At 43.1% G+C, this 23,583-nt stretch overlaps 1 protein-coding gene across 4 annotated transcripts in view; it reads left to right on the top strand.

Annotated features, from left to right (window-relative positions):
* TRAF3IP2 (TRAF3 interacting protein 2) overlaps positions 1-23,583 on the top strand; it is a 45,197-nt gene extending 21,614 nt beyond the window's left edge. For all 4 annotated transcript variants that reach the window (XM_081346665.1, XM_081346663.1, XM_081346666.1 and 1 more), the window contains 2 exons: positions 13,482-13,556; positions 17,682-23,583. In XM_081346665.1, the coding sequence (XP_081202791.1) occupies positions 13,482-13,556; positions 17,682-17,840 (234 nt within the window). In that variant the 3' untranslated portion in view covers positions 17,841-23,583. The remainder of the gene's footprint in view (positions 1-13,481; positions 13,557-17,681) is intronic.

The following is a 23,583-nucleotide window of genomic DNA, read 5'->3' as shown; positions in this document are numbered from 1 at the left end:
ATGGTCTGAGCCACAGTCAGCTCCTGGTCTTGTTTTCACTGACTGTATAGAGCTTCTCCATCTTTGGCTGCAGAGCACATAGTTAATCTTATTTCTGGGTTGACTGTTTGGTGATGTCCATGTGTATAGCTGTCTCTTGGGTTGTTGAAAAAGAGTGTTTGCTATGACCATTGTATTCTCTTGACAAAATTCTGTCAACCTGTGCCCTGCTTCATTTTGTCCTCCAAGGCCAAACTTCCCTATTATTCCGGTTATCTTTTGGCTTCCTACTTTAGCATTCCAATCCCCCATGATGATAAGGACATCATTTTTTGGGGGTGTTAGTTCTATAAGGTGCTGTAGGGCTACATAGAACCGGTCACTTTCATCCTCTTCAGCACCTGTGGTTAGGGCATAGACTTGGGCTACTGTGATATTGAATGGCTTGCCTTGGATTCGAACTGAGATCATTCTGTCATTTTGGGGATTGTACCCCAGTATTGCTTTTCCTACTTTTTTATTCACTATGAAGGCTACTCCATTTCTTCTGAGGGATTCTTGCCTGCAGTAGTATACCTGATGGTCATCTGAATTAAATTCACCCATTCCTGTCCATTTTAGTTCACTGATTCCTAAGATGTCGATGTTCAGTCTTGTCATCTCTTGTTTGACCACATCCAGCTTTCCTTGATTCATGGATCTTACATTCCAGGTTCCTATGGAGAAAAAATCTTTACAGCATCGGACTTTCCTTTCACCACCAGATATATCCACAGCTGAGAGTCCTTTCGGCTTTGGCCCAGTCGCTTCATTCTTTCTGGCGCTACTAGTACTAGCCCTCTGCTCTTCCCTAGTAGCATATTGGACGCCTTCCGACCTGAGGGGCTCATCTTCCAGCGTCATATCATTTTGCCTTTTGGTACTGTCCATGGGGTTTTCATGGCAAAGATAGTGGAGTGGGTTGCCATTTCCTTCTCCAGTGGATCACGTTTTGTCAGAACTCTCTGCTATGACCTGTTCGTCTTGGATGGCCCTGCACGGCATAGCTCATAGCTTCATTGAATTACGCAAGCCCCTTCGCCACGACAAGGCAGTAATCCATGAAGGGGTATTTTTCTTTAGGAACTGATAAATCTAAAAGCTAGTGCGTATGGCAGACAGTAATTTTATAGAGTGTGGAACCCTGACCTCTTGACCGTGTAGCTGAACTCTGAAGATGGGTAGTTAGAATTTCTTCCCCTGCTCTTCCTCCTCACCAAGTTTTCCTCTTCGCACTCCTGTTTGCTCACTCTGGTCATGAACTCCTAACCAGTTTGGCCTTTTCCAAGAGACCTGGATGAGACTGAGCTGTTGGCCGGGAAAGAAACGTTTACCTAGTGCCTGTCTCCTGATGAGTGAGGCAGAGGCAGCCTTAGCCCCTTCCCTTGTGACTTTGTGCTCAGCAAGCAAACATCAGCCAAGAAAACAAAACAAAAAACACATGGACTCACACACTGGCTCCTAGTCACTGTACAAATTAAGAGGGAAACAGCGCAGCACGATCTCAGATTACAGGTCTTTTATGCTCCCTTGAGTTGGATGCAATCTGGCCTGATGAGTCACCTTTCCACAAAATTCTGACAAAGCACCTACATTTAGCCATTTGGGGATATAATCCGTGGAATTTTTCCTTTGGGTTTCACACGATCTGCACGCAATACTTTATAGATTTCTGAAAAGCTTCTGTAAGATGAAGTTTAGAAGGACATGGTTTATTGCAGGGGAAGATGAGAATGTGACCAGAGATGTATTATTCACCTGCTGAGCCAACCAAAAATGATTGCCTTTGTGGCCATTCTGGAAAACGCTCAAGCAGCCCATTTCTAAGCTGATCAATACGGCAATGGACAACTTGTCCGCCCTCTAGGCCCAGGTCGTATGAGAGAGGGCCTGCCTTTTTGGTGATTTTCCCTGGCACCCACAAGTTCCCATGCTCATAGTTCCTGGCCCACACCCCATCACCCACTTGCAGCCCCCTCGGGGGGTTAGGGCCGGAGGCCTCTGCTGCCACCCAGTCTGGGTGCAACCTGTCCAGTTTTGTGATTAGTCGCCTCCCCCAGTGCAGCTCTGCTGGGCTTTTCCCTGTAGCCGTGCATGGCGTGGAATGTTGGCAAAGCAAAAAGTCAGCCAGCCTGTGGTGCCAGTCCCCAGTCACTATACGCCTCAATGACTCTTTTGTGGTGAGAACCATACGTTCGGCGTGACCATTAGTATCTGAAATGGAGCCGATGTTGCATGCCTAATGAGGTTTGTTCTAAGGAACGCCTGAAATTCTGCCACAGTAAATTGGGCCCGTTATCGGACACTACAACGTCTGGCAGTCCGTGCGTGGCAAAGAGTTTCCTAAGCACCTGGATGGTCCTACCAGTAGTCATGTTTGTGATTGGTATAACTTCTAGCCATTTCAAGTGGCTGTCGACCACTATAAGAAAGAGCTGTCCCTGAAAGGGCCCGGCGAAGTCTATGTGAATCCTAGACCAGAGATTGGGAGTCTCCTCCCACCTGTGAACTGGAGTGTGCGGCATTTCAGGCCTTGATTGCTGGCATGTGTGACGCCCATGCACCTGGGCCTCAATGGCTTTATCTAATCCTGGCCACCATAAATAGCTTCTAGCCAAAGCTTTCATGCGAACAGTACCCGGATGGCCTTCATGCAGTGATTGCAAAATGCTGTCTCTTAGTGAGGTAAGAACTATGACCCTGTTCCCCCAAAGAATACAACCCTTGTGAGCTGAGGGCTCATGTCTCCTTGAAAAATAGCTCTGAAACTCAGGACCTGGGCTTTTATCCAGCCACATTGTGTGTACCCAAGATAGCACTCTACTTAGTGTCTTGTCCACTGCCGTTTCTGCAGCTATGACCCCTGCATGGAGGGGAAACTCCGGCAAGTCCTGAATGGACAAAACGTGGGCCGCTGGGGCCAGATCTGGTTCAATTTGAGGCAGTGGAAGCCTGCTCAGGCCATCTGCATGGCCCATATCCTTGCCGGGTTTGTGAATCATCTTAAAAGTATAAGCCGATAAAAAAATGGACCATCTAAGCATTCTAGGGGATAAAATGTGCTGTCTGTCTGTAGTGAATAACCATAATAGTGGTTTATGGTCTTTGAAGACCATGAAGTCCCTGCTGTATAAGTAGTCGTGGAATTTTTTAACTCCAGCAACTATGGCCAGTGCCTCTTTGTCGATTTGAGCATAATTACGCTCAGCGGAGGACAGTGTCCTTGAATAAAAAGCAATTGGAACTTGAGTTCCATCTCTCTCTAAGTGACTTAGGACTGCACCCACCCCATATGGGGATGCATCACACGCTAAGCAAACTGGTTTTGACTCCTTGAAATGAGTGATAGTGGAACTAATGGATAGAAGGGCCTTCAATTCCTGGAAACTCTTTTCGTGAACACTAGTCCACTTCCATGTAGCATTTTTATCCAAGAGCTGGTGTAGCGGCTCTGCCACTGCGGCCTTGTTAGGAAGGAACGCATGGTAAAAATTTAGGAGGCCTAGGAATGCCTGCAGCTCTCCTTCTGTTTTAGGGCTGGGTGCCATTTGAATGGCTTTTACTTTAGACTCAGCAGGGTGGATGCCGTCAGCATCAATGCAAAACCCCAAGAACTCAGTGGAGGGGACTCCGATACTGCACTTATTCTTTTTAAGCTTCAGGCCTGCTTCGCGCAGCCTTTGCAAGATGGCTCTAAGCCTCCTTGCTAGCACCTCAGTGGATTCACTGGCGATGAGCATGTCACCAAAATAGGGGCAAACTCCCGGAATGCCCTTGAGTGTACGTTCCATGATGCCCTGAAAAATGCCGGGGGCTACACTGACCCCAAATTGCAGCGCTTTACTTTACACGCCCCCCTGTGGGTTACAATAGTCTGTGCCATGGCTGTGGCCTCAACAACAGGGAGCTGCTGGTAGGCCTGAGCCAAATCTAATTTTGCAAAAATGGTGCCACCCTGCAACGATGCCAGGATATGGCTTACTACTAGTACTGGGTATGCGTTCTGTTTGAGTGCACGGTTAATTGTGCATTTGTAATCTGCACATATTCTGACCTCCCCGTTGGCTTTAAGTGGTGTTACGACTGGGGTCTCCCACTCACCCCCATCTAATGGCTGCAGTACGCCTTGTTCAACAAGTTTATCTAGTTCAGTGTCTACCTTGTGTTTAAGAGCAAATGGAACCCTACAAGGTTTAATCCTGACTGGCATTACATTTGGATCTAGTTTAAATGCTATTGGCGGTCCCGTGTATGTCCCCAGAGCTGAATCAAACACATCTGCAAATTCCTCACATACTGTCGCTAGACTCTCGACTTCTGTCCGGTTGATCCCAGTTACTTGGATGCCTAGTGCATTAAACCAGTCAAGCCCGATCAGGCTCATTCGCTGACCCCTTACTATGACAACATCCAGGTACCCCGAAAACCCCTTAAATTTAATGGCTAGTGTGGCCTCACCGTTGACTGCGACTCTGGCATTCTGAAAATCAGTTAGTACAATATCAGATGGCCTCAGCTTGGCCCATCTCTTATTGCGACTACAAATGAAATTAAATGTTTCAAGGGAAATAATAGAAATGGCGGAGCCCATGTCCAGCTCCATCTTGCAAGGGACCCCTTGCAGCTCCACCTGAAGTCTATACTTTGGCTTAATTGGGCAGCGAGCCCCGGTACGGCAAATGCTTCTGCGGCTGGAGCAAACCCCCATACTATACTGTCCCGGGGCCCCGGTACCTCTCCTGGTCGGATCTTCCAACTGGCAATTCGATGGCTGGTTCCTCTGGCGACCTCTGCAGATGGACACGATGTGGCCCGTCTTTCTGCAGGCCGGCACATGGCCGTCCAGAACCTACAGTCCAAGCATTGGTGGCGGCCGCCACAACCTGGACATCTAAGGAAGGGATTTGCCTTGTAAGTGGCCTCATGTTGCTTGTCACTGCGACGCTGCTGGACATGGTGTCTGTGTAGTTTGTAGACTTCTGTGTCGTCTTCGGGGTCTTCTGTGTATTTGGCGTCCTCGTGGTGGACGGCTTCTTCACGTTGTGCAGTTTTGGCAGGCTGCATGGCTTGTACAGCCCTGCCGGCGGCTTCGTCCACCATGACTTCCTTCAGTGTGTCTGGGAACAACAGAGTCTCTGGCGAAGAGCTTCTGCTGTAGCTCTCGGTTGCGGAGACCGCAGACAAGCCGGTTTCGTAGCCTCTCCTTGACATCAGAGAACTAGCACAGGCGTGCGGCCTGCCTCAAAGCCGCGATGAACTCAGACGCAGTTTCACCTGGTTGCTGGACTCTTTGCTTGAATGCACAGCGCCAAGTGATTACCGACAGATTGGGCTGGAAGTGGACTCCGAGCTTCTTCTTCAAGTCCACGAATGATACGGACTCCAATGGCGTTGGCGCGAACAGGTTCTCCGCTATATCGAACGTTGCTGGGCTGCACACACAGAGGAGCATGGTGGCCTTCAGTCCATCCTCGGCAACCTGGTTCACTCGAAGATAGTTCTCGACCATGGACAATTATGAGGACCATCCTTCTGGCTGAGTTATGTTGAATTCTTCCAGCTTTCCGACCTTGGCCATTTCTGCTGGTCTTCGCGGCTGGTGCTCGGTGTCTTCTTGTCCTGCTCCTCCATTGCCCAGGGACTGGTCCTCTGGGTGTGTGGTCGCTAGTGTGGCTATGCTAGCTGACCGTAGGGGGGGGAATTGCTTTTCCCGCCAGGCGTGCGCTGCCTCTCCCCTAGTGACTCTTCAGCTCAGTTGGAGGAGCAGGATCCCATCCTCGTCACCAGTGTTATGTACTGGGTTCATTGCTTCAATGACGAGACGAGGCGAGTTCAACAAAGATCATTGTTTATTGCTTGCAGGCTCTGAACTGAGAAACAGGGCTGCGAATGCAGCAACTTATACCCTGGCCTCTAGGCGGCGGCCAATAGGTTTAAAGCGACCTATTGCCGCCCTAGAGGCAACCAATAGCGGCACTGGAGACAGGTTGTCTGAGGAGCTGGGAGCCGTTAGCCAGCTTCCCAGCTTAAGCAACCTTCCAGCAATTAACCCACGTGGTGTTCCCTTAACAAGACAAAGCCCAATACATTACAATTGCAGCGAATGAATGGCTGCACATGGAGGCAGCTGGCAACAGAGAATGAGAGAGCCAGCTCCGGAGCATAGCTAAGCAGCCCAACGCTTGGCAAAAAAGGCAACTGAGAGCACTGAACCAGCATCTGAACAGCAGACAAGGGGGGAAGCCGTTAGAAACAAAAACGGGTGGGTCATATTATTGATTCAGTAATTGCCTAGGCCAGGGGTGTCAAACTGCCAGCCCGCAGGTTGGACGCATCATCCGGAAGCCACGCTCACCCCATTGCCGCCAATGGCAAAATAGTCCCCATACGTATGTCTGGCCTAGGCCCACACCCCAATCAAGGCAGCCCAGCTCAAGGGGGCAGCCAGACAGCCCAACCCAGGGCCTAGCAAAGCAGAGACAGTCCGACTTGCACAGCCCTCTCCCTGCCTCCTTCCAGCCCTGCAGCCGTCCCCAGGGGAGACTTGCCTCAGGTAGAGGACTGGATTGGCATTTCCTCCCCAGCAAGATCAGCAGCCCCCTCCCCCGCCTCCTGCTAGCCTGATCCGGTGGAAGACAAAAGGCCTCTACAGCAATCCCTCTGCTGTGAGGTAATGGAGGCAGCAAAACCTGAGGGAGGGGGAGAAACGCAGCAGCAGCCGCAGAGAGGCTTCAAGCCTCTCAAACTGAGTGGCCGGCTGAGAGGAGCAGACCAGACAGAGCAACTGAGCCGACCAGAAAGCTGAACGGAGGCCTCACCAGAGCAGAGATGAACACCAAAGACAGAAGGGAGCCGGCAGAGAAAACAACAAGGGGCAGGCCGGAGCAGCGAGCAACAGAAGCGAAGGCAACAATTAAGTCTGAGGTCCCAATAGGAAGGGAGGGAAGACCCCCAGTAAAGAACAAAAAGGAATTGGAGCTCAACAACTTTTTTTAAAAAAAATAGAGGGAAGAAAAGCATAAATAAAATTAACACAATAGTAAGAAGGTTAAATAAATAACAAAGTAGAAAAACGAGCACAAACAGGCAGATAAAAGGATAGTAAGAAAACAGGCACAATTACCTAGAGCAGAGAAGGAAGGAACAAGGCTAACAGTAAAGCACATTCACCAACCAAAAAGAGGGATTTTCAAACAACAAACTCATGGAACAGGCAACTGATACTATAGTGGTATGCAATACATGTTCCATATATGTGCTTATGCCCAAAGAACACCCAAATTATACATGCATTAGATGTAAACTATGTGAATTATTAGAGGAAAAGGTAAGGCACTTAAGAGGCAACTCTAGCCAAACCCCAATCTATGAAAGAAAGCTATACCCAAACCGAACCAAATAATGAACAAATAACGCCCAGAGAATTTGACCCTACTGATAAACCCTTGGAGGAAGACAAATGGAGGTATGTCACACACAGAAGGAAACACAATACTCAGAGAAAGAAGCAGCATACAACTAGCAAACCCTTTCTTCCCAATCCAACCCAACCAGAAGCAGCCCCATTAAAACTGAGCCATTGATTTTTCCCCCTTAGATCAAAACACGCAGATCCACAACCTCCCCCTCAAAGAAAATATGCAGACACCTAGCAAAGAAACAACTTCAAATATCCCTGAAAGTCACTTCTAATATCCCTAAAAAATTCACATCAACAAACACACCTCAGATAAACAGAAAAGCACCCTAGACTGCAGCCCCCCCCCAAAGGAAGGCGAGTGTTGGTAATAGGAAATTCTATCCTCAAAGGAACAGAATCATCCATCTGCAGACCCGGACATACAATCTAGGGAGGTATGTTGTCTCCCTGGATCAAAAATCAAAGATGTGGCTGAGAACCTAAATTATTAGGCCTACCGATTACTACCCTTTCCTCCTCCTCCACATTGGGACAAATGACACAACTAAAAACCTGAGTACAACAGTAAGAGATTACAAACAACTAGGCAATAAAGTTAAGAAGCTAGGAGCACAAGTAGTGCTCTCATCAGTATTCCCAATGAAAGCCCAACATCCATTGAGGGGGAAAAAGAATTTTACAAATAAACCATTGGCTAAAGGGTTGGTGTCACCAAGAAAACTTTGGTTTCCTGTATCATGGACTGCGTTTCCTAAGTGAAAGACTCTTGCCAAAGGATGGGCTGCACCTCACGAAAACAGGGAAAAATGTACTCGGAAAAAGACTGGCCCAACTCTGGAGGGCTTTAAACTAAAATTGAGGGGTTAGGGTAACCAATCTTTAGAATCTCTAGAACCCCAAACTAATCATAAATCCCCAAAAAACAAATCAAACAATGAGGTAGGCAGTGATGAGAAAAAAGAAAAACTCAAACAACAATCAGGAGATGCAGGAAACATATCCATGGACATAAATGTCTTAAATGCTTATATACAAATGCTCAAAGCTTGGGGAACAAACAGGGCGTACTAGAAGCAATAGTACACAAGGGAGGGTATGACGTAGTTGGCATTACAGAAATCTGGTGGGATGGATTGATGGATGGATATAAATTGTTCAAAAGAAACAGGTCTACAAAAAGAGGAGGGGGAGTTGCACTATATGTAAGAGAACACTACATATCTACAGAAATGCACATGATGAAAGATAAAATCTCTCCAGAATGTATATGGGTCAATATAAAAGAGAAAAAAAGTGACTTTGCCATAGGTGTATATTACAGGTCACCCAACCAATCAGAAGAAATAGATGAACTCTTTGCCAACCAGTTAACAAATGTAGGTAGAAAGCATACTATAGTAGTAATGGAAGACTTCAACTGTCCAGATATCAACTGGGAGACAAATTACAGCAAGCAGGAGATCAAACAAATTCCTAACCAACCTAGCCAACAACTTTGTCATTCAAAAGGTGGAGGAGGGAACTAGACGTAAAGCTATACTGGACTTAATTCTTACTAATAGAGAAGAAGTGATAGAGGGAGTTGAAGTTGCCAGAACCTTGGGTGAAAGTGACCACATCATACTGGAATTTAATATAATGCAAACACTAGCAATAGAAAACAATCCAATCAGTGTCTTAAACTTCAAAAGAGCTGACTTTAACAAACTCAGAGACAGCCTAGGAAAGATCCCATGGATGAAAGTCCTAAAGGGGAAAACAACCCAAGAAGCATGGGAAACTCTGAAAAATGAGATCATAAAAGCCCAGACCAGCACAATACCACTGAAAAAGAAAAACCAGAAACTCAAGAAGAAACCAACATGGCTGCACAAAGATCTCTCTGACAAACTGAAACACAAAAAAAGACAAATACAAAAAATGGAAAGAGGGGCACATAACTAAGGCCAATTATCAGCAGAGAGCCAGAACAAGCAAAGTTGAAGTCAGGAAAGCAAAGGCTCGAAATGAACAAAGACTTGCAACAGAAATCAAGGATAATAAAAAAACATAGGGCTGCATGTGAGCAAGAAGAAAGTCAAGGAAACTGTAGGTCCACTAAAGAGAAAAGATGGCAAGGAAATAACAGGCAACAGGGAGAAAGCAGAGGTGCTTAACTGATACTTTGCATCAGTCTTCACATAAAAAGAAACTACATATGGTGGACCTGTAAAAAGGTTAAAGCTTTTTGGATTAAAATTTGGTGGAATATGCAAAAAATATTCAAGAAAAGGATAAAGTTTTGTCCGCAATTGTTTTTACTGGGCATTATTACAGATACTACTGTTGTGGACACTAAGTTGATGTTGAATTTAATTACGGCAGCGAGACTTTTAGTAGCGCAATATTGGAAGAAGGAAGAACTGCCGACTATAGAAGAATGGACTTTAAAAGTTTCCAATTTGGCGGAAATGGCAAAGATCTCAGCGTACTTGAAAGACCAGTCGCAACAGAGATATATTGTGGAGTGGAGAAGATGGATTGATTACATCCAGAATAAATATGGGACTAAAAAGTTTCACCTAGCATTTGAATAAGTATTGATGTGATATATAAATTACTTGTAGTTATTTTAATAAGAGTTAAAGTGCGATAGAACTTAATATTTTATTGTTCTTTGCATATGGTAGACTATGATTGTTTGTATTTTTATACCCTGTATTTAGCTCTGGGAAGTCGGGGAGGGGGGAGGGGGAGGGGAGGGAAGAGTTGGGGAGGTTTGGGGAGAGGGGAGGGGGTTGGGAGGGGTTATATCTTTTAAAAAATGTACTGTAAAACTTTTCAATAAAAATAAAAAAATAAAAAAGAAACTATAGCCCAACATACCAAAAAAACCCACTGCAAAAGACAAACTGGAAACAAAAATTAAAATAAGCAAAAAATGGTAAGAGAACACCTATCCGACCTTGATGAATATAAATCACCAGGATATGACAGATTACATCCCCGCCCATAGTGCCGCCCATGGTGTCCCGCCAGCGCTAGCACCGCTCCATATGCAGCACTCACGCCTGCGCAACCCTGTTTGCATGTGCGTATGTGCTCGTGTGCGGCCATCTGCATGTGCACATGTGCGCACATGCAGCCCATTTGTGTTCGCGTGCACAGGGCTCATTTTTGTACATGCACGTGCGCGGCCCATTTGCATGCACGCATGTAGCAGTGCCTGCCTCCCTTTCCAAGCCGCCAAATCAAAAAGTTTGGAGACCTCTGGAATAGACAACATCACCACCAGATGGATCTGTAGCTGGCTGGCAAACCGTACGAGTAATCCTCAATGGCACTACATCCACATGGGGAGAAGTAAGCAGTGGGGTACCACAAGGTTCCGTCTTATGCCCAGTATTCTTCAATATTTTCATAAATGATTTAGAGGGAATTGAAGGGGAACTTATCAAATTTGCAGATGACACCAAACTGGCAGGAGTAGCCAACACCCCAGAAGACAAACTCAGGATCCAAAAAGATCTTGACAAACTTGAACAATGGGCCCTATCCAACAAAATGAGTTTGAGTGTGGAGAAAAGCAAAGTTTTACATTTAGGCAGGAAAAATCAAAGGTACAAGTACAGATTGGGCGAGACGTCACTCAAAAACAGTAACTGTGAGAGGGACCTTGGAGTCCTAGTGGACGGTCACTTGACTATGAGCCAGCAGTGTGCAGCAGCAACCAAAAAAGCTAATACAATCCTGGGTTGTATAAACAGAGGCAAAGAATCAAGATCCCATGAAGTATTAGTACCGCTTTATAAAACCACACCTTTAATACTGCAGCCAGTTTGGGTCACCATATCACAAAAAAGATGTTGAGTTTGGAAAAAATTCAGAGAAGAGCAATTAAGATGATCAAAGGTCTGAAGACTAAAATATATGAAGAACAACTGCAGGACTTGGGTTTGGCTAGTCCAGGGGTAAGCAACCTTGGCTCTTTTATGACTCATGAACTTTAACTCCCAGAATTCCTGAGCCAGCCATGTTGAGAGGAAAGGGAGAGGTTTCCAAGCTGAGCCATGCTGGCTCAGGAATTCTGAGAGTTGAAGTCCATGAGTCATAAAAGAGCCAAGGTTGCCTACCCTAGCTCAAGTCTAAAGAAAAGAAGAAATAAGGGAGACACGATAGCAGTATTCCAGTATTTGAGGGTCTGCCATCAAGAAGAGGGGGTCATGTTATTCACCAAAGCACCAGAGGGCAGGACAAGAAACAATGGTTGGAAACTGATCAAAGAGAGAAGCAACCTGGAATTAAGGAGAAACTTCCTGACAGTGAGGACAATTAACCAGTGGAACAGCTTGCCTCCAGAAATCGTGGGTCCTCCATCACTGGAGATTTTTAATAAGAGGCTAGACCAGGGGTCAGCAACCTGAAACAGTGAAAGAGCCACTCGGAACCAGATCCCTCACAAAAGGAAAAACTGGGAGCCGCAAAAAATGTGTGCGCATGTGCATACATGCGCGTATGCCCAGAACAGGGTTTGATTGAAGACTGGAGCCAAGGCGAGATATGCACCTACCCTGCATATTTGAATTGATTGGTTGAACTTTTTTTTTTTGGACTGCACATGGCAGAGGACTGGGAGCCGCAGGAGACGTCTGAAAGAGCCGCATGCAGCTCCGGAGCTGCAGGTTGCAGACCTGTGGGCTAGACAGTCACTTGTCTGAGATGGCATCGTTTCTCCTGCTTGGGCAGGGGGCTGTACTACCATAGAAGACCTCCAAGGTCCCTTCCAGCTCTATTCTATTCTAAATCAGACTGGTACTAAGTTATGGCTGGCATATATGACAGCCAGAGATACAGCTGGAGTTGTCTGGCTGTTCCAATGTCTATCTGCTCTCAATCTCTAACTCAAGATTATTACAATATGCAAATTAAACCCCAACTGATATTTTCAGTACTAGTCTCATACTTAAGGAAATTCAAGTCTAAGTGGATAATAAGCCCTGTGATATAGTTGAAAAGCTTCCAGAAATGAAATACAATTCTGCTTTCAATTGTCCATCAGGACGCTGAGCTTGTTGATCAGAAGGTCAGCAGTTTGGCGGGTCGAATCCCGAGTGCTGTGTAACAGAGTGAGCGCCTGTTACTCATCCCAGCTTCTGCCAACGTAGCAGTTCGAAAGCATGTAAAAATGCAAGTAGAAAAATAGGGACCACTACGGTGGGAAGGTAACAGCGCTCCGTGCGCCTTTGGCGTCTAGTCATGCCAGCCACATGACCACAGAGACGTCCTCGGACAAATGCTGGCTCTTCGGCTTTGAAACAGAGATGAGCACCGGCCCCTAGAGTTGGAAACGACTAGCACGCATGTGCGGGGGAACCTTTACCTTTACCTAACAAGAAAAGTTCACAGTAAAACGTATAGAGTGTACATATTTTATTTCTTTTGAAAGCACAAATGCATCTTTGTTGCATAATCAACAGTAACATTCAACAGGTGTGTAAAAACAAGACAAGGGCCTTCCAACAAAAAAATACACAGCAACAGGCCTCACAGAACACCATGTGTATCTTGTACATGCTTATCTGTTGCTCAGTGATAAGGGGTAATTAACACTTAGGCTCCTTGGTGTTCTCTGAGCTTGGTTGTTTTCTTGCACTGATGATATTGCCTAGTTTGGGTAAGGAAGTGTCTGCAAGAAGACAATCAAGCTCAGAGAACACCAAGGACCCTTCCTTTCAACCTTGAGCTACAAATATTCTGTTTTATTGGTACATCCAGGCTCCCCCTACTTCCAAAAGTGTAGAATGAAAAATAGTGTTGCTCAGACCAGGGCACCTACATGATGTGTCTAACACTGGATCACAATCTACTTTCATCGTTGTGATTTCTGTGCAGGTCATAATCCAAGAAAAACACACATAAGTCTATCTGCCTGTGCCAGTGTGCTACTGTAGGGACACGGATCTGTTTATAGCTGAAGGCCATTTGTACATAAAACATTAGAAATCAGAATACATACATCTGGAAATTAATGTTGACAAATTTTAATTTTTTTGTATTTTTTCAGATGCAAATTGAATTTATACAGCAAGGAAGCATGAACTTTAGATTCATTCCTGTCCTCTTTCCCAATGCAAAAAAGGTAATATGACAACGGCAGAATAATTCCATTTCGGTGTTTGTTGAAAATTTAAATTAGATATATAACATTTTAAAAAAATATTTGGGAATGTTAAGTAAACCCCTTTTTGGATTTAGAGAAATGTTTCACAATATTCTTAAGACAGAAATATAATTTATATCAAACTTATTAATGAACAAAACATTTTTTTATTTTGAAGTGTTAAGAGTTAGCACCAATTTCCTGAAATAAAAAAAGGATTTTATTTTTCTTAGTACCTTAATTTTCTGTTTTATCTAGAGATAAAGTGGGACAGGCATAACCCAACAATAACTACATTGCTTCAATTGTCCATTTTTACCTGCTTAAATCTTTCTTGTCCATCTTGAAGAACACCATTTGGCTAAAATAAATTTTGTTTTGTCTTATTATTTTATGTGATAGAGAATGAACTAAACTTAAGGTTTATAATTTCCATGATTTCTAATGGATATAACCTATTTTATATATCTATACGTCTCCTCTCAATCCTTACCCAAAATCTGTTCTGCAGAATATGCAGATTCTGACACACCAACTAGGTTCTCATACTGTGTAGGCCAGCATATCATTTTGTAGAACTACAAAACTGGAAATAATCCAAATTAAAGCATTAGTGTCATGTGGCTATCTATCACATCCAATGACCCAGAGACCACCGACCCTATGGTATTCTTCTATTGAACTACTCTTGCATTCTTATAATAATTTAAATTATTACTTGTCCTGCTGTCTGTGACAGTAATGAATAAGTCTTGGCCTTCTTCTTTGTGATATTTGGATATTTCAAGTGGTACTTCAAGTTCTACCTTATCCTCCCACCACTTTAATCTTCTTGAAGTCTGTTAATGTCTCTTGTTCAGATTACATTTGTAGTTTCCTGGGTTACCTCATTGGTCTTTTCTGAATCCCTTCTAGTTAATCTGGATTCTTCTTAAAGTATGATGCCCATAACTGGGGGGTCTGACCAATGCTTAATGAAGTAAGCAGTTCCAGTGATTTTGAAACTATACTTCTAGTGATGTATCTTAGTTGACAAATCCAAGTTGACTTCTGTAATTTCAGCCCTATTTTCAAACATGTTTCATTCTCATTTCATTTGACACTTGATTCATTATCTCAAATTTCTCAAGATTTCATAAAGGCCCTAGGGCAGAGGTTGGCAACCTGAAACGGTGAAAGAGCCACTCGGAACCGGTTCCCTCACAAAAGGGAAAACTGAGAGCCAGAAAAAATGTGTGTGCGTGTGCGTGCGCGCATGTGCAGAACGGAGCTTAACTGAAGAGTGGAGCCTAAGGCGAGACATGCAAACACCCTGCCCCCTCTGCTCTCATTCACTCGTCTTTGCTTGGAAAAGCTTCTCTCTCGCTCTCATTCACTTACATTTCATTTGCAAAAGCTTTTCTCTTGCTCTCTCACTCACACTTTGCTCAAAAAAGCTTCCCTCTCCCACTTTGCTCGAAAAGGCTTCTCTCTCGCTCTCATTCACTCGAAAGGCCAGCCACGGCGCCTCCATTGACTTCCATGGGGACGCTTGGCAATGAAGGTGATGACTGAAACTGCTCCTGGTAGTGCTGCTACTGCTAACTTTTCCACTTGCTGCTTAGTTCCGATGAAACTGGAGAACCCCCCCGGATGCCACTGCTGGGGGTGGAGGAGGCTGCCTGGGTTCGGCCATAGTGGAAACCGACAGTAGCAGTGGAGGCGGCGGCGAGACGCTGAAGGTCTGCCGCATCTCTGCCAGCCTCTGCCTCCCCCGCAGAAACAAATTTCCGGGCCGGCCCCCATGGCAGCAGCGGGCCAGGCAATTGCTCCGGCAGCAGTGGCTGTTGTTCGGGAGGCCTAGTGTGCTCACTGAGAGATGCTGGAGGTGCTCCAGGTTCAGCGTGGGGCCGCTGCGCTCGCCATCTTTGGTGACTTTGACGGCAGGAGCAGGATCGCCTACCTGCCGGGTGGAAGCAACAGGAAAGCAACAGGAAAGCGGCAGCTGCTGTTCCAGCAGCCTAGTGCACTCGCTGAGACGCTGGAGGTGCTCCAGGCCTGGCGTAGTAGCCGCCATGCTCGCCGTCTTTGGCAACTTTGGTGGCAGGAGCAGCACCGCCTACCTGCCAGGTGGAAGCAACAGGAAAGCAGCAGTGGCAGCTGCTATTACAGCAGCCTAGCGCGCTTGCCGAGACTCTGGAGGGCAATGGGAGACCCGCCAGGCAGGGAAGAGCACCTTCTCTCCGCTGCCTGGCCTGAACGAAGAGGAGCGGTGGAGGCTTGCAGAGCTGTTGCCTTCAGCTTTTCTTCATTCAGGCCAGGCAGCGGAGAGAAGGGGGAGGCAGAGGCTTGTAGAGCTGCTGCTTTCGGCTTTTCTTGGTTCGGGCCAGGCAGCGGAGACAAGGGAGAGGCAGAGGCTTGCGGAGCTGTTGCCTCCGGCTGTTCTTCGTTTGGGCCAGGCAGTGGAGAAGGGGGTGGCAGAGGCTTGCAGATCCCCATACGGGGGTGGGGATGCCTCCGGGTCCCTGCACAAAAGGCGACAGGGGAGGTGCGCCAATGGCTTGGACTTGTTGCCAAGGTCAGCAGGCCTGGCATGCACCGCGGGGAAATCTCTTGGAAGATCCGCCGCCTGCGGGACAGCCAAAAGGCGGGGGCCGACAGGGGAAGCTTCTGAGGCCCCCAGCGTATCCTCTCCGGGCTAGCAGAGGCAGTGGTGGAGCAGGGCAAGGAGAGACCTGCCAGGCAGAGAAGAGGCAGGCCTGGGACACCCCGAGACTGGCTGCCCCCACCCGCGCAGCAGGTAGAAAAAAGGCCCACTCAGCTTTCCAGTCCTCCCGTCTCTTCCTCCACTGCCGCCATGTGCAGTCTGAAGAAACAAAGAGGTTTGTGGGCAGTCCCACAAACCAAAGAAGTTCAACCAATCAATTCAAACTTCACGAGGGGGTTTTTTTTGTGAGCAGTTTGAATTGATTGAACTTTTTTAGTCCCACTTTTTTTCCGGAACTGCACATGGCAGCGGAGGACTGGGAGCTGCAGGAGACGGCTTAAAGAGCCGCATGCGGCTCTGGAGCCGCGGGTTGCCGACCCGTGCCCTAGGTTGATATTGATCTGACCCTGGAAATTTGAATTGACTCAAAATATTAAAAAGTTGTATTTTATCGGTCAAACACTTCAATCCTGCTCCTTGAACCAGCTCAGTGAAACACATACCTACATACTGGTTAAATAAAATGGCCAAAATGGGAGTTGACTAGTTTTGCCTTTTCTTTGTTACTTGCTAACATTTTGTTACCTTCCTGAAAAGCTGATATACTGATTATTTTCTCTTTTACTTTGAACATTTTTAGAAGCTTTTTTTGGGAGGGGGTGGTGGTCTTAAGATTCTTTGCCAAGTTCAATTCATTCCAAATGTTAATGTTCCTGACATCTCTACAATTCCAGATGCTGTATTCTTCCTTTGTGACTTCTCCTTTTTACAACATGAATCCTGGTTTGTTTGGTTATAACTTAGCATGAGGTGTGATCCTACTCATAATCATATTCAAACAGACTACTATATGTATGAAACTGTACAAACACTAGGAAAATAACAAAATAACCCCTCCTGCTCCCCTTGTAATATCACATACAAGGAAATGTAGGAACTACTATCTCTTTCTCAATTTTCCTTAATCAGCATGGGAAAACTTGCTAACATAATCTAAAATAAGTTAATCAAGATCCTCCTGAAGCTTTGCTATCAGAGCTATAAGGGTGCTACATAGCTCTACTGTACCTCAAACATTGTAACTAAGGAATGCAGATGTATTTATAGGACATTACATCTGAATGATGTAAAAAGCAATAAACATGCTGGAAAAATGCTTCCTAGAAGTGATTTCACAAGGAATTACTGAAATTGTTCAGAAAAGAAACCCAAAGCTTAAAACTAATTGCTTAGTTTGTTGGCAAAGAAACATGAGGAAGGCTGGGGAATTCATTTCAAATGTGGAGTCTGTAACTCTAATGGTGAGCATGTCTCAAAGGCTGCCATAAAGAATCAGGTGGGATTATATATTGCTTCTTTCTGTCTTCTTTCCTACCCCTACCCTTCCCTCTCTTTTTTGACCTTTTCTTTCTTCACAGGAACATGTACCTATCTGGCTTCAGAATACTCACATCTACCATTGGCCTCGGAATAAAAAGAACATTCTGTTGCGGTTGCTGAGAGAAGAAGAGTATATTGCACCTCCAATAGGACCTCTGCCCACACTCCAGGTTGTTCCATTAGGACCACACATCTGAAGCACACATGGACGAAATGTTGTACGATTCTCTTGGCTGATGGCCAGGATTTTCCTGGCTACTCTTCTGGGTGATGAACGGCATGATGAACGGACTCTCCCCTTCCCACCACAAATAGAATTGTCTTGGAGTACAGCAAGCCAATGTGTTTTCTTCCCTTCTGAATGTTTCTTTCTGATGCTGATCAGGCACATCGCTACATTTCAACAAACTGCAAATGGAAAAATGTATTTCATGAGGGTTGCTTTTCTTCTGTCTTGAGCAACATTCCAAGTCTGCGGCAAAGCCAACACTAGAATGAGGCTGAATATGCCAAAAAGGGGGGGATACTCCTGTTGGCTCACAGCACCTTTTGTTGTCAGGCAGATGAACATATATTGTAAAATAATATCGCAAAGCTGCTTCGTGTACATGATAAAGGAGTTACTTTTCATATGGACTGCCATTTTCATGGTAAGAAAAACATGAGAGTTTTAATATTTTTATTGTTGGTAAGCATAATCATGATCTTCAAGGATGCTATTTAGTTAGGCACTTATCTTTTTAAACATAGTTTGCAGATGATCCACAACATAATTAAGAATATTCTTTCTCTTGCTCTGTCTTAGAGCAAAGCCATGTATTACATTTCCTATATGGCTGTTCTCAAAATGAATACCTATCACAGGGTCTCCCTAATAACAGATACTATTGGTTATAATAATGGTTTAACATCTCTTTATCAATAATGGCAAACTATAAATATGCTAGGGAATATCTGCTAAGGTGACATGGAGAACGGCAAGAGGTTTGATTCAAGCTGTTGCTCAGAGGAAGAGGTAGGCAAGAAACTTCAGTAGCCTTTTGGAAGAATTATGGTAGCCATCAGCCAAAAGAGTAGTGTATTATCACTATCTGCTAGGATCTCCTAGTCATTCAGCAACAAGAGATCTTCCAACTGGCGCACAGATCTAATGGTGCCTACTGTCCTCTTGTCACTCAGTCAGAACACTCTGTTATTTCTATCTCCTCACTCAAAAGTACCATTATCTTGGACTAAGCCTCTCTAATTGCTTGAGATTTCTTTTACTTTTCCCTAACCCGGTATCTTCCTGATACGTTAAGACTATAGCTTCCATCAAGTAGAAGGAACCAATCTGAGAAATACTCAGAATATAATGACATCAGGTCATAGGATTATACATTATCTATAAAAATACTGAATGTGGATATCATAACTATAAGTAGAATATAACGAGTGTTTCTTTTAAAAAAATAAATAAATAAAAATAAAGCTACTGCATACAGAGTGGGAGCAGCACTGTGTTTGGTATGAGGACAAGCCAATAATTTGTCAGTTAGACATAAATTACCAGCGACTTAAGAAAGGCTATCAGGAATTCTGCAAAGCCAATTCCGTTGAAAATAAAATGAAATGGGTGTCTTGCTGCTTTCAGAAAGGTTATACACCAGCTAAGATGAGATCTAACATCTTTCTGCCTGATGTTTCCTTACATTTAAAGTTAACTGTAGTCATGCCTGTATAAAAGGTATTACCACATATCTTTTACATACATACCTGTATCTTTGCAGCAGACTGTTAGCTCTAGATCTGTTCTTGCAAATATTGTGTCCAAAATCTGATTTATTGATCACCTTACTGCATTATATATGAAATCCCAGCCAGCTACATTTCTTGAAGTGTACGACATTTATAATGAGCTTCTGGGAGGTCTATTCCCTTAGTGTTGGGAACATTCACCACATCCAGGTCTTTTCTCTCATTTACCACCGTTTTCATTATTTTCACAATTATTGTAAGTCCTGCAGTGTTCTTTAGGAACTGGAAAGTAGAAAAACTGGTGCAAATACTACACTGCAGAAATGCCCATAATTGTGCATCAAGGAAGGACCCTCACAACATTCACATCTCTGAACCCTTACAGTTCACCTTAAGATGGAGAGGATGATAAACTTTTGGAAAGATACTTATACTTTACAGTATTCATCTCAGAACCGCTGAGATACTGTACCAGTAATTGCTCATTTCTCATAGTGTAGGCTCAAAATAGATACTTTTCACTCTTAACAATGAAGTCAGTAGCAGGGTTGAGATCAGAGCACATGGCGGGGGAGATGGTGGTGGGGAAAAGGATTAATGTAGGCAATCTCCTTCCTTTGTGGTTCTGCGGAAAAACTGTATTCCTAAAATAACAGCCCAGGAGAAAAGCATGTACTAGTTAAAAAGAAAAACAAACTGGTTATTCCATCTTTAGGCTTTGCTTAACACAATTTAAATGAGAAAGCCAAGACCTATTACTACATGTGAAACGAGATAAACAAAGGTGCTTAGTCCAAAAAGCTACTTAATTTAAAAGGGCTCTTGTTAAAAACCCAGTGTCTCTTATCTTGTGTTAGCAGAGCAGAAATCAGAATGACTGCTAATTCTAACTACAGCAAAGTTCAAAGGGAGAAATAATTCGTAGCTGTGCAACAGAAAAGCAGCAGATTGTTGAAGGAGAAAGATAATTACTATAATTTATCACATGTCCACATTAATGAAGCTTAGCTGAATACCTGGGTTTTAAAAGAAGCAAAGCTGTATAGCAACAAGCGGAAAATAACCACTTATAGTCCCCTTATCACAAAAAAACCCCACAATTTTGTTTACTTTCAGATATAAGTGTAACCTTTTGCAGGCTGAAATAAATGCAGTGGACAGATTTGCAAAAGAAGCTATATAGATTCTGGTCATTATGTTGAATGATTGTTCTTGAAAGCATGACAAAGGCTAGTGCTTTTCATCCAACTGTTCTGATGTTCTTACAAGGTCCAAATTGCAACAGAATATCTTGAGTTCTTAGAGTTAAAGGTATGATTTCTAAGGAAGTGAGAGGAGTAATTCCACAATATTTAAGGCTGGATATACAGATACGGTAATGATAGCATGTATGTTTTTCAGAGTTCCCTATTCCTGAAAAGGACAATCAGGCAAGTGTCCCCACAGTGTGCCTGTGTTTAACAGATCTTTTCTCTGATTCCAAAGTGCTTCGTGGCCATTATTAAAACTCCTTGCAGTAATGCAAAAGGTGCTTATTAAAGGCAACTGGACTTTCTTGGTTTTTTTCCTTGAAAACATTTTACTTCTCATCCAAAAAGCTACTTCAGTTCTGACTGAATGGTGGGGAATGGAATTATTTATATTCCTTAGCAGTCTTCCTTAGCATCCTTAGAAGGAATATAAATCCTTCCATTCCTCACCATTCAGCTACAACTGAAGAAGCTTCTTGGATAAGAAGTCAAACCTTTGAAGGGAAAAAACCAAGAAAGTCCAATTGCCTTTGATAAGCACCTTTGGGACAACCATGAACTTGGGTGATTAAGAATCTCCAAGATACTCCTTGCAGTAACAGTTCTAACCTATCAGCTACTATACTAGTGATGCTTGGATTCCTGTAGATCAGACCTTGTAGATCTAAAAACTGCACAAAGCATTCAGCAGCATCTTTGTGCATTACCATTCTTTTTTTTCAACTGGCATTTATTCAAAAACACTTCACAATAAATTAAAACTAATAATTCAGTGCCTTTTGTTGTTTCCAAGGCTATGTGAAAATTGTGGATCTTAACCCTCAGTAATAAAGCACATGCTTGGGACAGAGAAGCTGGGTTTATATAACAAGTTAAACTAGCAATTATTGCTAGTTTGGATCCAATACTGTCCGACCTCAGCCAGTGTAGTTTATCATTCAGTATAATATCAGATTGGCAAACTAATAGTTAATAAATCGTAGTTCAGTTAACTACCAGCTAGCATCTATAGAAAAAAAGCAATTAGGGTCCTAGTTCAACCCTAGCTTCCCTAAAAAGGCTTCTTTTTGAAACCAAAGAAAAGTTTTCACTAGCTAGCTGAAACGTGATACATTGAGCCACAAATTAATCACCCACATTTTAGTCTATGAACTCAGTCCATGCTATTTGTTTATAGTTCAATAAGCTATGTGAACATAGAAAATTTGGCTAATTGAATATTCAGTGATTAGGTTTATCTCTTTAAATTTATTTCTGATAGTAATTTTATTAAAGATTACAATTGCAACAATAAAAACTAATATAAACTAAAAAGGAAAAAGGAAAAGGTGCAGAAAAGAAAGAGAATAGGTAATAGAAAAGAAAAAAATATGAATATAGTGAAGAAAAACAAATCTAAACAAGTTACTTCTCCATCACAAGTATAAACACTTTCAGTAACTTATCACCTTTTATTAAACTATAACAAATAGATCTCTTCTTTCCATATCCCATTTCTTATCTTATCTATAAACAAATCCATAGAACCATCATTTTACTCCTGATTTCAGCAAAAGTCCATTAAGAGTTATTAGAGATAACGTATTTACTTTAACCTTGATCAAAACCACCAACTTTATATTACTTGCTTTTACTTCTAACAATCTTGATCTTAATGTAATGGAACTTATTACTTAATTTTTGCCCCATCTCACAAAATTCTTCAAAAACTTTAACAAGAGTCTTTGTAAATCCAATCTAGGAACATTATCCAAGTCATTTTCTTGGGTTGCTATTTGTATATATCAGCTGATTTCTTTGTTCAGTATAACACCTTTTTCGTATCATTCTTGCACCCACTTTCTCATCAGTCTCTAACTTGTCAGGGAGAACTTGTTCATCTTCCGTAACATCTTTTAAACACAAGTCTATCTGTACAAGCAAACACTATTAAAATTAACTTCTGGATTCAAAGTTCAAAAATATTCTTCAATATGTCCAATGTTAAAATGTTTTGCTTCATTCTGTAATTTTAAGTTTTAATGTCCTTCTCCTTTAATTATAAATTTTTAATTTAACTCAAGTTCCCTCTAATCTCCAATTTTTAAAATCTTGTCTCACCACGCTTTTTTAAAAAAAATTCAAAGCAAAAGCATTTTCTCATGGGTAGGATTCTTTATAATTAATTCCAAAATTTTATTTCAAATCTATTTGGACCCTTAAGTCTATTTGTAAGATCAAAGTTTTAATCACCCTGTCTGGAGCACTTTGAGGGTGATCTCAAAGTTCTTTCTTTGTCTGGAGAGGAATTACAAAGAGTAGGTGTATTCACTGACTCTTAATTCTGCTGTGGTTGTCAGCTCTGCTTTTTGCCGAGCTATCTTCGGTCACCCTTTTTTTTTTTCCTGGAAACCCCATGGTTAAGTCTACCATAGGTGTTATATCAATACAGCTATCAAGTAAGTAGGAATTATACCAATGGTTTGGACTCAGTAAAACAAATAAGTTATGTTCCTAATTTAAATAGATTAATTAAAGTTATTTAAATTTAAATTCAAGTAAACAATACATATAGGATTGCGTTTAACCAAGATCAGCTTTCTAGTTTCATATGTTGCTCTTTTCCCTTTGCCATAATTGTACCATGATTCACATTTCAGCTTGAACTGTTTTCCACTGTGTCACAATCACAGCTGTTTGATCCTTACATTAAAAATAACACTTCAACACAGCTGTGACTAGAACATCATTTCATAAAAATTAACATGGCCAAGAATCCTCCATGCAAGTCACACTATGTTCTCTAGAATTCTGCTATGTTCATCCCCAGGTCAAATTGCAACAGTGTTGCATGACACATCTCAAATTATACCACTGCATTTATGACATTCTTCTTTATATGGTTTTACTTTATTGTGCTCTTATTTACGGTAAGCTGCTTGGAGAAATTTGTTATGGGGAGGATATAAATGTT

The sequence above is a fragment of the Vipera berus genome, assembly GCF_964194415.1.
Source record: "Vipera berus genome assembly, chromosome: 1".
NCBI classification, from domain to species: Eukaryota; Metazoa; Chordata; class Lepidosauria; order Squamata; family Viperidae; genus Vipera; species Vipera berus.
This window is presented reverse-complemented; position numbering and strand designations above follow the sequence as displayed.